The sequence below is a fragment of the Bubalus bubalis genome, chromosome 7, assembly GCF_019923935.1.
Source record: "Bubalus bubalis isolate 160015118507 breed Murrah chromosome 7, NDDB_SH_1, whole genome shotgun sequence".
NCBI classification, from domain to species: domain Eukaryota; kingdom Metazoa; phylum Chordata; class Mammalia; order Artiodactyla; family Bovidae; genus Bubalus; species Bubalus bubalis.
Genome location: NC_059163.1, coordinates 75,133,053 through 75,146,069, shown reverse-complemented (window position 1 = coordinate 75,146,069; position 13,017 = coordinate 75,133,053). Strand labels below are relative to the sequence as shown.

The 13,017-nt window shown below is 42.0% G+C and overlaps 1 protein-coding gene across 2 annotated transcripts in view; it reads left to right on the top strand.

Moving 5' to 3' along the window:
* The first annotated feature begins 2,467 nt into the window (after nt 1–2,467).
* The window catches only part of LOC102399587 (cytosolic beta-glucosidase), a 224,554-nt gene continuing 214,004 nt past the window's right edge, over nt 2,468–13,017 (top strand). Inside the window, exon 1 of one of the 2 annotated variants that reach the window (XM_044946039.1) lies at nt 2,468–2,686. In XM_044946039.1, the coding sequence (XP_044801974.1) occupies nt 2,629–2,686 (58 nt within the window). In that variant the 5' untranslated portion in view covers nt 2,468–2,628. The remainder of the gene's footprint in view (nt 2,687–13,017) is intronic. The other variant, XM_006063273.4, reaches the window with a different exon arrangement.

Here is a 13,017-nt window from a genome sequence, read left to right as displayed (position 1 = left end):
CCCTGTGTTTTTTATGTTTATTTCACCAAACATATACCCTTTAAATGTCTTCCCTCATTTCCTTTGATAGTTAACCTCTTCTTTTTTCCTAGGATTAGGATAACTAGAGAGGATAGGATTTCAGCCTAGCTATACTTTGATCCCATCTTATGTTCCTGTCTTATACAGTGTAGGATGCATTATTGCTGTCTTGGAGGAACTGGGGGCTTCCCTGGTGACTCAGATGGTAAAGAATCTGCCTGAAATGCAGATCCAGGTTTGATCCCTGGTTTGGGAAGATCTTCTGGAGAAGGGAATGGCTACCTACTTCAGTATTCTTGCCTGGAGAATCCCATGGGTAGAGGAGCCTGGAGGCCTACAGTCCTTGGGGTTGCAAAGAGTCAGACATGACTGTGTGATTAATACTTGAACTGAAGAAATAACTTTCCTCACTTTGATTTTTCCTAACTCCTCTCTCCCCAGGCATTAAAAAACCCAACTTAATTTTGGATCGATTTTAGATGTACAGGAAAGGTGCATAGATAGTAGAGAATGTCCTTGTGTACCCTTCACCCAGCTTCTCCTATTGTCAGCATCCTCATGACTGTGGTCCACACGCTGTGTCTGGCACAGTGGATGAGAAGTTCCACATGAGGCATGTGACTGTGAAATTCCAGAAACAGAAGCTCGGGGGGCAGTGAGAGTGAGCTAAGGCACAAAATGGGTGACATATGAAAGATTAGGACTTGGCTTGTCATCAGACTTCTCAATTGCCACACCAGAAGCTAGAAAACCATAAACCGATGCTTTCAAAATTCTGAGTGAAAATTATCTGTGTCATAAAATTCCAGAGTAGCCAAACTGTGACATTAGAATAAAGATAATTGTACGACTATGGGGTTTCAAAAAATATGCCTCCTATGCCCTTTGTTGGAGAAGGAAATGGCAACCCACTCCAGTATTCTTGCCTGGAGAATCCCAGAGACAGAGGAGCCTGGAGGGCTGCTGTTTATGGGGTCACACAGAGTTGGACATGACTGAAGTGACTTAGCAGCAGCAGCAGCATGCCCTTTGTATCAGAAAGTTATTCAAGGGCTTGCTTCTCTAAAAAGGGAAAGGAAACAAAGAGGGAGAAATCCTAGAGCTGATGAAGGAGGCTGCAGACCAGGTACATCTGTGGCTGCCTAAGAAATAAACAGTGCAGCGTGGAGCAGGAAAACAGAAGTGTCTGAACATAGATTCATAGCCCAGGCAGACTGTTTGGGGATAAATTAGTGACAAGTATACAGGAAATTAAATATTAAAACCAGACAGTTGATGAACGTAGAGAAAATAAAAGTTTCACATAAGTGTGGTATGCTACATGGTTTACTTTGAGCCATACTTGGTCAAATTCATGCAAATAGTGAACATTTATTTAAACAGAAATAGTAATCTAACCACATTGGGGGGAATGCAGGAAGGGGAGAGAAAGAAAACACACACATGCTGGGATCTTCCACCCTTCTATCCAGAAGTCAATAGTTACTATAGAAAATGGAAAAACAAATTAAGAAGCACCAGTATCAGCCTATTGCTTAGACATACATACCTATGCCGAGCAGGCTTCAGTCGTGTAGCCTGAATCCCAGGCTCCTCTATCCATGGGATTCTCCAGGCAAGAATACTGGAGTGGGCTGCCATGCTTCCTCCAGGGGATCATCCACACCCAAGGATGGAACTTGCCTTTCTTATGCCTCCAGCATTGGCAGGCAGGTTCTTGACCACTAGCGCCACCTGGGAAGCAACATGAAAATAAAACCCAGCAGAAACAGCTGAGAATAGTTACCTCTAGGGCATGGGGATAAGGAATTGTGAGGAAATGGTCAAGGGAAAGTTCTAGGAGGATTAAAGAAAGAAAGTGAAGTCACTCAGTCGTGTCTAACTCTTTGTGACCCTAAGGACTGTAGCCTACCAGGCTCTTCCGTCTATGGAATTTTCCAGGCAAGAGTACTGGAATGGGTTGCCATTTCCTTCGCCAGGGCATCTTCTGGACTCAGGGATAGAACCTGGGTCTCCCGCATTGCAGGCAGACGCTCTATCAACTGAACCACCAGGGAAGCCCAAAGTGAAAGTGAAAGTCGGTCAGTCCTGTCTGACTCTTTGTGACCCCATGGACTATACAGTCGATGGAATTCTCTAGGCCAGAATACTGGAGTGGGTAGCCTTTCCCTTCTCCAGGGGATCTTCCCAACTCAGGGATCAAACTCAGGTCTCTTGCATTGCAGGCGGATTCTTTACCAGCTGAGCCACAAGGGTTTACGTGACTTTTAAAAGCAATGTCCATGTATTTCATTAAAAGGATGGGTACCCTGCCAAAGCAGGGACTAGGTCTGTGCCCAGGCTGGCCCAACTCTGTTAAGAATCAGGGAGTGTCCAGAGAAGAAACTATAGACACTCCCCCTGAACACAGTGATTTGGCTTCCTATCAAGGCTGTGGCCATTCAAGCAGAGTCGTTTAATCAGGCTCCCTTCTTGTTTGCATATTCGCTCACGATCGGAGACTTCAGTCAGGATGAGAGTTCACTTACTGTTTGCTCAACCGCGGGACTCTGCCTGAAAGGTGCCTCTCCGTTGTCCGAGTGTCGGGGTCGGCTGTCTCCGAAACACATGGCTTTCCCTGCAGGATTTGGATGGGGGGCAGCCACCTCAGCTTATCAAGTGGAAGGTAGGAGAAACTCCTTTCCCTCTCTACAGCTGGGCTGGATGCCTTCTCATAGATTCTGTATGTCTGCGGAAGAAGGTGGGGATAAGAGGCAAAAAAAAAAAAAAAAAGAAGAAGAAGAAGAAGGGAAAGTGCATGCTAAGTCGCTTCAGTCATGTCCGATTCTGTGCGACCCCATGGACTCTAGCCCGCCAGGCTCCTCTGTCCATGGGGACTCTCCAGGCAAGAATACTGGAGTGGGTTGCTGTGCCCTCCTCCAGAGGATCTTTCTGACTCAGGAATCGAACCTGCGTCTGGTAGGCCTCCTGCATTGGCAGGCGGGTTCTTACCACTAGCGCCACCTGGGAAGCTCCAGAATAGCACCGAAGAGCCCATAATTGTATAAAGGAAACGACCGCTTTTCCCATAGAAGAGGCTCGCTTCCCATGTCCCTTTCCTTGGGCACAAGGTTGGTGGTGGTGACGGGCTGAAGACCCAGCAACAGCTGTATTTTTGGTCAGTTTCAGCTTATCTGAGACATCAGTGTACATTGAACGAGTTGCTTTCATCATTTGTTTCTTGAACACATTGGCCATAACCTCCCTAAAAATAGTTGCTCCTGTTGGTTGGAAAATATTGACCAAGTACATTCAAAGATTTCAAGAGACATCATTAAGGGATATTTTTCAGTTGGGAGAGGTGCCCTGTTCTATTTCTATTGAGCACAAGGCCCCCCCATTTCCTCAGTGGCTGAGAAGTAAAGAGAAGCAACTGTGAGAGGTTAAAGAGGATCCAGAATGAAGTTGGTCTCCATTCACCTCCATGGAACTGCCAGGTAGAAGCCATCTTCCATGGGGACTCTGTGTTCTAATACACATATGCTCTGCTGGCTCGGATGTAAAGAATCAGCGTGCAATGTGGGAGACCCGGCTTCGATCCCTGGGTTGGGAAGATCTCCTGGAGGAGGGCATGGCAACTGACTCCACTATTCTTGCCTGAAGAATCCCATGGACAGAGGAGCCTGGCAGGGCTGCAGTGCATGGGGTCACAAAGAGCCGGACACGACTGAGCAACCAATACTTTGATACTTTCATGCTCTGATACAAGGCATGCTCAAAAGGTCTGGGAATGTCCAGTTAAGCAAGATCCCACATCACTTTTCTCTCTCTCTCTAGTACCGTCTTCATCTTTTCCCAGATAATCTCCACTTGGTCAGCGTGGGTGACTTGACAGGGATGACCCTCTAGGAGTAAAAATGAGAGCTATCACGTTGGCTAGCTTCCTTCTCAGAAGAGAGGTCAGACAGAACTGAGAGGGGGTTGCAGAGTGCTGGAATGAAGTGAACAGAATCAGGTTCTAGAAGGAGCATAGCATGGAGACTAGGAAATCAGGCTGTGGAGACAGACTCCCTGGACCTGGGGTCCGTCTCTACCTTTTCCTAACTCTGTGTGACTTTGGGCAAGTACTCAACTTCTCTGTGCCTTCTCATGTAAATGGGGATAATAATGGTACTATCAGCCTTATATTGTTGCTATGAGGTTTAAATACAATGATATATGTTAAATGCTGAATGATTAGCAAGTGATCCCTGAATGGTACTTATATTTAAATGGGGGTCAGTCACAAAGGGATTACTGAGAATGACTCACTTTAGAACTCTACAGTAAACTTGGCTGAAATGTGCAATCAGTTATCTAAGACAGCACAGTGGGTTTCAGTTCCCAGCTCCAGATCCTGCTCATTCAGGAGCCCGGGGTAAGCATACGGCTTCCTTCTGAGCTTCTCTCTTCACAGGGCTTCCGCGTGGCTAGACCTCTTCTGTCTACACCTGGCTTGCTGCTGCCTTACTGTAAGCTCTTTATTTGTGATCCCTAGCCCGCTATTATGCTGTTCACTGTCTAATAACAGCTTTCAGAAGGGAAACTGATCTTCCCTTCTCTTTCTGTCAATACACAGATGCCTTTTATATGTCTGCTTTCTTTTCTTTTCATACTGTTCATGGTGACCTGCCTCTTGAGAAACCTGTATGCAGGTCGGGAAGCAACAGTTAGAACTGGACATGGAACAACAGACTGGTTCCAAATAGGAAAAGGAGTACGTCAAGGCTGTATATTGTCACCCTGCTTATTTAACTTATATGCAGAGTACATCATGAGAAACGCTGGGCTGGAAGAAGCACAAGCTGGAATCAAGATTGCTGGGAGAAATATCAATAACCTCAGATATATGTTTCAATGCCATTCTCCTGTAAAGTTAAAAAATAAAATAAAAAAAGAATAATTTATTAAAAAAATAATAAAAATAAAAATACAACAACAACAAAAATAACCTCAGATATGCCGATGACACCACCCGTATGGCAGAGAGTGAGAAAGAACTAAAGAGCCTCTTGATGAAAGTGAAAGAGGAGAGTGCAAAACTTGGCTTAAAGCTCAATGTTCAGAAAATTAAGATCATGGCAACCGGACCCATCACTTCATGGCAAATAGATGGGGAAACAGTGGAAACAGTGGCTGACTTTATTTTTATGGGCTCCAAAATCACTGCAGATGGTGATTGCAGCCATGAAATTAAAAGACACTTACTCCTTGGAAGGAAAGTTATGACCAATCTAGATAGCATATTAAAAAGCAGAGATATTACTTTGTCAACAAAGGTCCATCTAGTCAAGGCTATGGTTTTTCCAGTAGTCATGTATGGATGTGAGAGTTGGACTATAAAGAAAGCTGAGTGCCAAAGAATTGATGCTTTTGAACTGCGGTGTTGGAGAAGACTCTTGAGAGTCCCTTGGACTGCAAGGAGATCCAACCAGTCTATCCTAAAGGAGATCAGTCCTGGGTGTTGATTGGAAGGACTGATGTTGAAGCTGAAACTCCAATACTTTGGCCACCTGATGCAAAGAGCTGACTCATTTGAAAAAGACCCTGATGCTGGGAAAGATTGAGGGCAGGAGGAGAAGGGGACGACAGAGGATGAGATGGCTGGATGGCATCACTGACTCAATGGACATGAGTTTGAGTAAACTCCGGGAGTTGGTGATGGACAGGGAGGCCTGGCGTGCTGCGATTCATGGGGTTGCAAAGAGTCAGGCACGACTGAGTGACTGAACTGACTGACTGACTTTCTTTTCTTACCTATAGTTTTATGCTGGGTTTGAATCCTAGCTCGAGCACTTGCTAGCTGAGTGACTTTGGACAAATAACTTGTTTAAGTCTCAGGTTCCTTATTTGTAAAATTAAGAAAATGGTCATACCCACCCTGTAGCTTTGTTCTGAGAATTAAAGAGGTCTGCATATATGATTGGAGCACAAGAATGCCTAGTGCATAGTATCCACTAAATAAAAATAGCACTACTATACTATTACTACTAGTAATGATGATGAATGTTATTTTTCTCCTTGTTTGATTCTGTCCCACTATGTCATCTGCTCCATTTACTGGGAATGGTCCTTTCTTCTTTGGACCCTAAATAAGAATGCACTCTGTTCTTGCTCATTCTTGTCCAGTTACTGGGAGAGTTACTGTTTAGCTACCCCTTCCACCACTGTAGGGATAACACATGCAGGATGTCAACACGTGGCTTTGTTAGATCAATGTGGCCTGAAATTTAAAAGCTGAAGTTACCTTGTCACTTTCTAATTTTGATAATCTTTGAACTTTTGAGCTTCCCTAGCCTCTGAAAGTTCACAGAGTCTTTGGAAGTCATGGACATTTAGCAGAACTGAGGACTGAGCAGCAACTGTAAAAAAAAAAAAAAAAAATCTAGCTTGGTCATTTGTTCTAAAACATCATAATGTGTCTTTTTATACTGATTTTCAAAACACATTGTCTGTGTAGGTATCTTTGTTTCAGACACCCTCTCCTGAGTCTGGAGAGATAGCTGTCATACTCCATGGCCCCCACCATCCTCTACAGATCCATGCCCACCCCCACACAGAAATAGTGATATTTTGTCTGCTACTTGGAATGAAATTCACTGTCAGGGTCTTTGTGAGTAGAGTAACCAGAAAGGGCAAAATAGGCCTTTCAGTCACTAGGCTTCCTAACGTACTGTTTGCTTGTGTATTTCACCAGACCTATGGCTCTTTCTTCTTTCTGTCCTTGTCCATGTCTCTTTCACCTTCATGTTGGCCACTTCCTTGGCTATGGTTTTTAAGAAGAGTTTAATGTTTATTAAATATTAACAACATGGAACAACAGACTGGTTCCAAATAGGAAAAGGAGTACGTCAAGGCTGTATATTATTACCCTGCTTATTTAACTTACATGCAGAGTACATCATGAGAAACGCTGGATTGGAAGAAACACAAGCTGGAATCAAGATTGCCAGGAGAAATATCAATCACCTCAGATATGCAGATGACACCACCCTTATGGCAGAAAGTGAAGAGGAACTAAAAAGCCTCTTGATGAAAGTGAAAGTGGGGAGTGAAAAAGTTGGCTTAAAGCTCAACATTCAGAAAACGAAGATCATGGCATCCGGTCCCATCACTTCATGGGAAATAGATGGGGAAACAGTGGAAACAGTGTCAGACTTCATTTTTTTGGGGCTCCAAAATCACTACAGATGGTGACTGCAGCCATGAAATTAAAAAACACTTACTCCTTGGAAGGAAAGTTATGACCAGCCTAGATAGCATATTCAAAAGCATAGACAACAAAGGTTTGTCTAGTCAAGGCTATGGTTTTTCCTGTGGTCATGTATGGATGTGAGAGTTGGACTGTGAAGAAGGCTGAGCACCAAAGAATTGATGCTTTTGAACTGTGGTGTTGAAGAAGAGTCTTGAGAGTCCCTTGGACTGTAAGGAGATCCAACCAGTCCATTCTGAAGGAGATCAGCCCTGGGATTTCTTTGGAAGAAATGATGCTAAAGCTGAAACTCCAGTACTTTGGCCACCTCATGCGAAGAGTTGACTCATTGGAAAAGATTCTGATGGTGGGAGGGATTGGGGGCAGGAGGAGAAGGGGACGACAGAGGATGAGATGGCTGGATGGCATCACTGACTTGATGGATGTGAGTCTGAGTGAACTCCGGGAGTTGGTGATAGACAGGGAGGCCTGGCGTGCTGCGATTCATGGGGTCGCAAAGAGTCGGACATGACTGAGCGACTGAACTGAACTGAACTGAATGTTTATTATACCAGAGTTGGCTTCATGGTGCCTAGAGCTTTTTGGAGGAAAGCATCATATAAACCTAATAAATAAATAATAAACAAGTGATATAAGCAGGAGGAAAATTATGTGTTTTAGGTGAGTTGTAAAGAACACTGTAAAACCTGTAAAAATGTATTTATTAGACAAAGAGGCAGGGAAGAAAATGAAGATGATCATCATTTGTACAGAAGTGAATCTCATGCAATATTTTAAAGCACAAAACAACCCCCATGATTTTTAACCCTTTATAAAACTCTTTGCCTGTGTTTCTGGCTGCAGGGAACATGAGGCACAAAACAGCAGATAGCTCAGTGCCATTGTTTACTTCCTTGGTAAGCCACGAGGGCCTATGAAAGTAAATTTTAAGACCTGATTCTACAGCTCTTATGAGATTGTAACTCCCAGTAATTTCAGGGAAGGCTGTAAAGGGGTGAATGTACTCTGCAAAAATCCTACGGGTCCTAAGTAAAGTCTAAAACTACTCCACTAAGGCCTCCTGGTGGAATCCAAGTTTGTGGTTTTTAAGGAGGTGAAGCCCTCAGTTTTATGAATACGATTACCAACCCTCCATGATGCACTGGATATCAGTGTAATGTTTGGACTGTGATTTAACTTGGACTTTGACTTTATGTTGGCAGATATTGAGGCTGGCCCCAAAATTTGGCCTTCTATTTGCCTTGGTGTATCAAAGGTGAACTCCTGTAGTTGAGAAACTTGAGGTTCTTTTGTGCTTACAAAAGTGGGAGAATGAACAAATTCTTTGGTTTTAGGTCCAGTATTAAGTGATTCTTTTTTTTTTTTTAATTAATTTTTGGCTGCTCTGGGTCTTCATTGCTGCGAGCAGGCTTTCTCTAGTTACATGAGCTGAGTGGGGGCTACTCTCTAGTTTGCAGTGCGTGGCCTTTTCATTGCGGTGACTTCTCTTGTTGCAGAGCACGGGCTCTACGGTACAGGGGCTTCTGCAGTTGCAGCACACGGAGTCCGCAGTTGCAGCTCTCGGGCTCTGGAGTGGGGGCTCAGTAGTTTTGATGCACCAGCTTAGTTGTTCCCAGGCCTGTGGGATCTTCCCGGGGCAGGAATCAAACCCATGTTTCCTGCAATTCTTAAACACGGGGCCACCAGGGAGGGCCTGTAGTGATTCTATCCAGGCTGTTTCTTCTCTGTACCTTTTAAAAACTGAATTCAACTATACAACCTGAGCTAGATGCCCCATTTTATCTACCTGCTGTAGATGTCAGCACAGGCCCCATATTTCTTTAGACCACTTCCTGTTTGCTTCCTCCACTCAACCAGTTTTGGCTGTGTATCTGGCTTCCTAATTTCTACTAAACTCCTTGGCGCAAACATTTCAGCTGGGGATTTGATCTTTTGGCTACCCTTGGTAGTCTTCTGGTACAGTGTTCACCAAACTGGTCTTCACTTGGTATGAACCATCTAAGAAAGGAGTGGAAGCAGACTTAAAAGCATGGACATTTATAAAAAGGAGGAGGAGAGGTAAGAATTTATCCATGAAATTTCTCATACCTTGAAGTTGAGGTGAGAGAAACCACGCTTATTTTTTCCCCCAGTTTCAAATTTGAGATCCACAAAAACTCAGTAGTTGCCCCCATTTTTGATTGTACCATGAAATTATGTAGGTATCATCAAACAAGTATGGGCTTTGGCTGGATGGTATTCAGATATTCATCAGCTGATACACTGACCAATCAGATGCTAACTGTAAAAAAATTGGCATAGACTGGACTCGCACCTACATTGACTAATGAGAGGAAATTCCAACCATCAGCTGCTGGTATGGGACAGACTACTGGTAGCATCTTCATTGACCATTAAGAGTAGAGGCCAGCTGTCAACAACTGACTTGACTAGCCTGGCACTCACTTAACTAGTCAGAGTGGCTACCAGCTGTAATCAACCACTGAGGCCACAATTTCATGTACTGATTGAATTTTAGCTTTAGGCATATGAGTGGGACATATGAAGACCATATCAGACTATTTGTGAACTACTGGAGAGTTAATTCTCTTAATTTCTCCAAGCCTCAGATTTTTCACCTGCAAAATCCCGTATGCTCATCTCTCTCTCTCTTTTTAAATTAAATTTCATTGGGTAAGATTTGGAGACCTTTTTCTTACATTGTGTGCTTCTCTGAATCTGGGTTGATTTCCCCAAGTTTTTCTTTCAGATTACTAATTTGGGCATTAGCTTTGTACATTCTATCTTTCAACCTCTCTATGAAGTATTTAATTATGGCAATCATATTTTTAAGTTTTAGGAACACATTCTTATTCTTTGATTGTCTAATTTCCAGGAAGTCATGTTTTATTTTTTGGATGCAATCATTCTTTAAATCTTTTTAAGAATGCTAGTTTAAAAATTGTCTTTTTTCTCCTTTTCTGTATCACTTTGAAATCTTTGGGTTATTTGTTTATTTGGGTCCTCATCTTTCATGCTATTTGTCTTTGTCAAGTGGTTGGTGATCCTGGAATACCCATTTATGATTTTGAATGAAAGAATACATTGATAGGAGTAACTGAGTTAGGCTTCCTTTGAAGTTAAGTGGTTTTGTTCAACTGAAACAGTCCTGACCCTGTAAGAAGCAGGGTTCTGTGTAAGTGAGTGGGACCCATTGACGGTCAGTCTACTCATAAAGGACTATGTGTGTGAGGGAAGGAAGCCAACGTGTAGATCTCAATAATGGCCAGATAATGAGGACTTTAAAAAAGAATGTTTTTGTTTGCCTTTTAAAAGTGTTTTTATCAAGTCTTTCTTTTTTTTTAATCAGTTTAACTGAGATATAATTGTCATACAGCACTGTATAAGTTTAAAGGGTACAGCTTAATGACTTGACTTACATATATTGTCAATTGATTACCACAATAAGAAAAAAGACTTTAAAAGTTTTGACACAAATTTCTAGGATCTACTCTCTTAGCAATTTTCAAATATGGCATACAACAAAGTTTACTCTAGTCATCATGTTGTACATTACCTCCTCAGTACTAATTTATCTTATAACCAAAAGTTTGTACCTTCTGACCACTTTAATCCAATTTCTCTTTCCCTCACCCCCCATCTCTGGAGGATATGGATCTAATTATTTTTCCTCTATGAGTTTGTTTTTTTCTGTTTCCTTAGATTCCACTGTGAGATCATACCATATTCATCTTTCTCTGTCTGATTGTTCACTTTTGACTTTTGTTTCCCATCTGTATTACCCTTCAAGTTCATATTTAGTTCTAGAGTTTATTCTGCCTTTCTGGACTGTCTCAGTACCCTTGATAGCAATCTTTTCCTGTCACATATCTCGCTTTTATTAAGCATATCTTGTAACTTCGAGGTTGGGGGAAGGCAGTACCAACTGCTCTGTTTGAAGGGTGGGCGAGGAACCAGTCAGGCCGGCAGCGCGTTAGATAATCCTTTAGTTAATTACTCTGATGATTGCTCTGAGTCTGTTCTGCTCTCTGCAGTGGCTGACCCGTAGATTCTCTAGGGCAACCCCTCTTAATCCTTACCAGCCGTCGTGTGTGTGTGTGTGTGTCTGTGTGTGTTGTAATCCTTTGCTTTAGTTTCTCAGACAATTCCATTCTAGTTGCTTTCTGTTTTCCACAAATACTTTAGTCAGTGTGGCATTCTTTAGGGGCTTTTTTGGTTTTCAGTTATGTCATGGATTTTTTTTTTTTAAATTGGTTGCCATTTCAGTGGGGTTGTGAGAGGGAGAGGAATTAAATATGTCCATTCCACTCCCCATCTTGAACTGGAAGTCCTTATTAACATGCATTTATAGAACAAAAGTGTCCTATGAACCATACAGGGTTATTCAAAGTTTAGCAAATGAATTCCCCCATCTTCTTCTTACCCTTATCCTCCTCCTCTCTATCACTAACACATCCAGGCTCTGGAAATTTTCTGGTCTTATGCTTTTTAGGAAGAGGATGAGATAACATGGAATTGATGGCATTTCAGACAATGAGAGAAAGTGAAATATTGAGAGAGTGTGAGGAAAGCCATAGTGGGGGATGGGTGCTATGCCCAAGAAAAGTGCTTGCCTCTGGGGTCAGCTGCTCTAAGCCATTTGTACTTTTCATTCTTTCTTACATCCCTTTATTCTGGACACAGATTCTCCGTGTACCAAGTTTCCTGGTAACAAGTTGGCTTCATGGGCAGTGATGAAAGGTATCCTCTGCCATCGCTGTTGGTACATGTGGGGTATTTGCCGATAACAGTCTGCCTACTTATGTATTCTTTTCTATCAGCAAAGTTCTTGATACCGAATGAATGCTTATCACATATGTTTAGGAAAAAGCATTTTTATCTGTATGATGGAATTACTACAAAATAATAGTAGAGTATTTAAAATATACAAACAAGCAAACAAATAAAAAATCAGCCAGAGAAGTGTCTTCACATTTTGAGTATGTACTTCAATCTCTTTGTTTACATTCACAGATTTTCATATACTCATCTACTTTTGTTCATCCTAATAGGAACGTTCTATAGATGGTTTTGGTTTCTGTAAGATACTTAAAAATATCCTGATAGACTATAACACATTTGCCTCTTTTTCTCTCCTCTCTTTCTATACACATGGATGTTGCATAGAAAGCAAATGTGATATGTATATCTTTTTCAATTATGGTTTCCTCAGGGTATATACCCAATAGTGGGTTTGCTGGATCATATTGTAGTTTTATTCCTAATTTTTTCAGGAATCTCCATATTGTTCTCCATAGTGGCTATATCAATTTGCATTCCCACCAACAGTGCCAGAGGGTTCCCTTTTCTCCACACCTTTTTCAGCATTTACTGTTTGTATACTTTTTCATGGTGGCCAATCTGACTGGTGTGAGACGATACCTCATTGTGGTTTTGATGTGCATTTCTCTAATAATGAGTGATGTTGAACATCTTTTCATGTGTTTATTAGCCATCTGTATGTCTTCTTTGGAGGAATGTCTGTTTAGGTCTTCTGCCCACTTTTTGATTTGGTTGTTTGTTTTTCTGCTGTTGAACTGCATGAGCTGCTTGTATTGCAGAAACCATCACAATATTGTAATTATCCCCTAATTAAAAATAAAAATAAACAAAAAAAGAAAACAAAACAAATGTGAGTCAATATGCATCTTTGAAGCTAAGAGAAAATTTGCTGTATCTCAGTAAATTTGCTACATCTCCTGTTTGGAGTAGAGTTCTGTATCGTG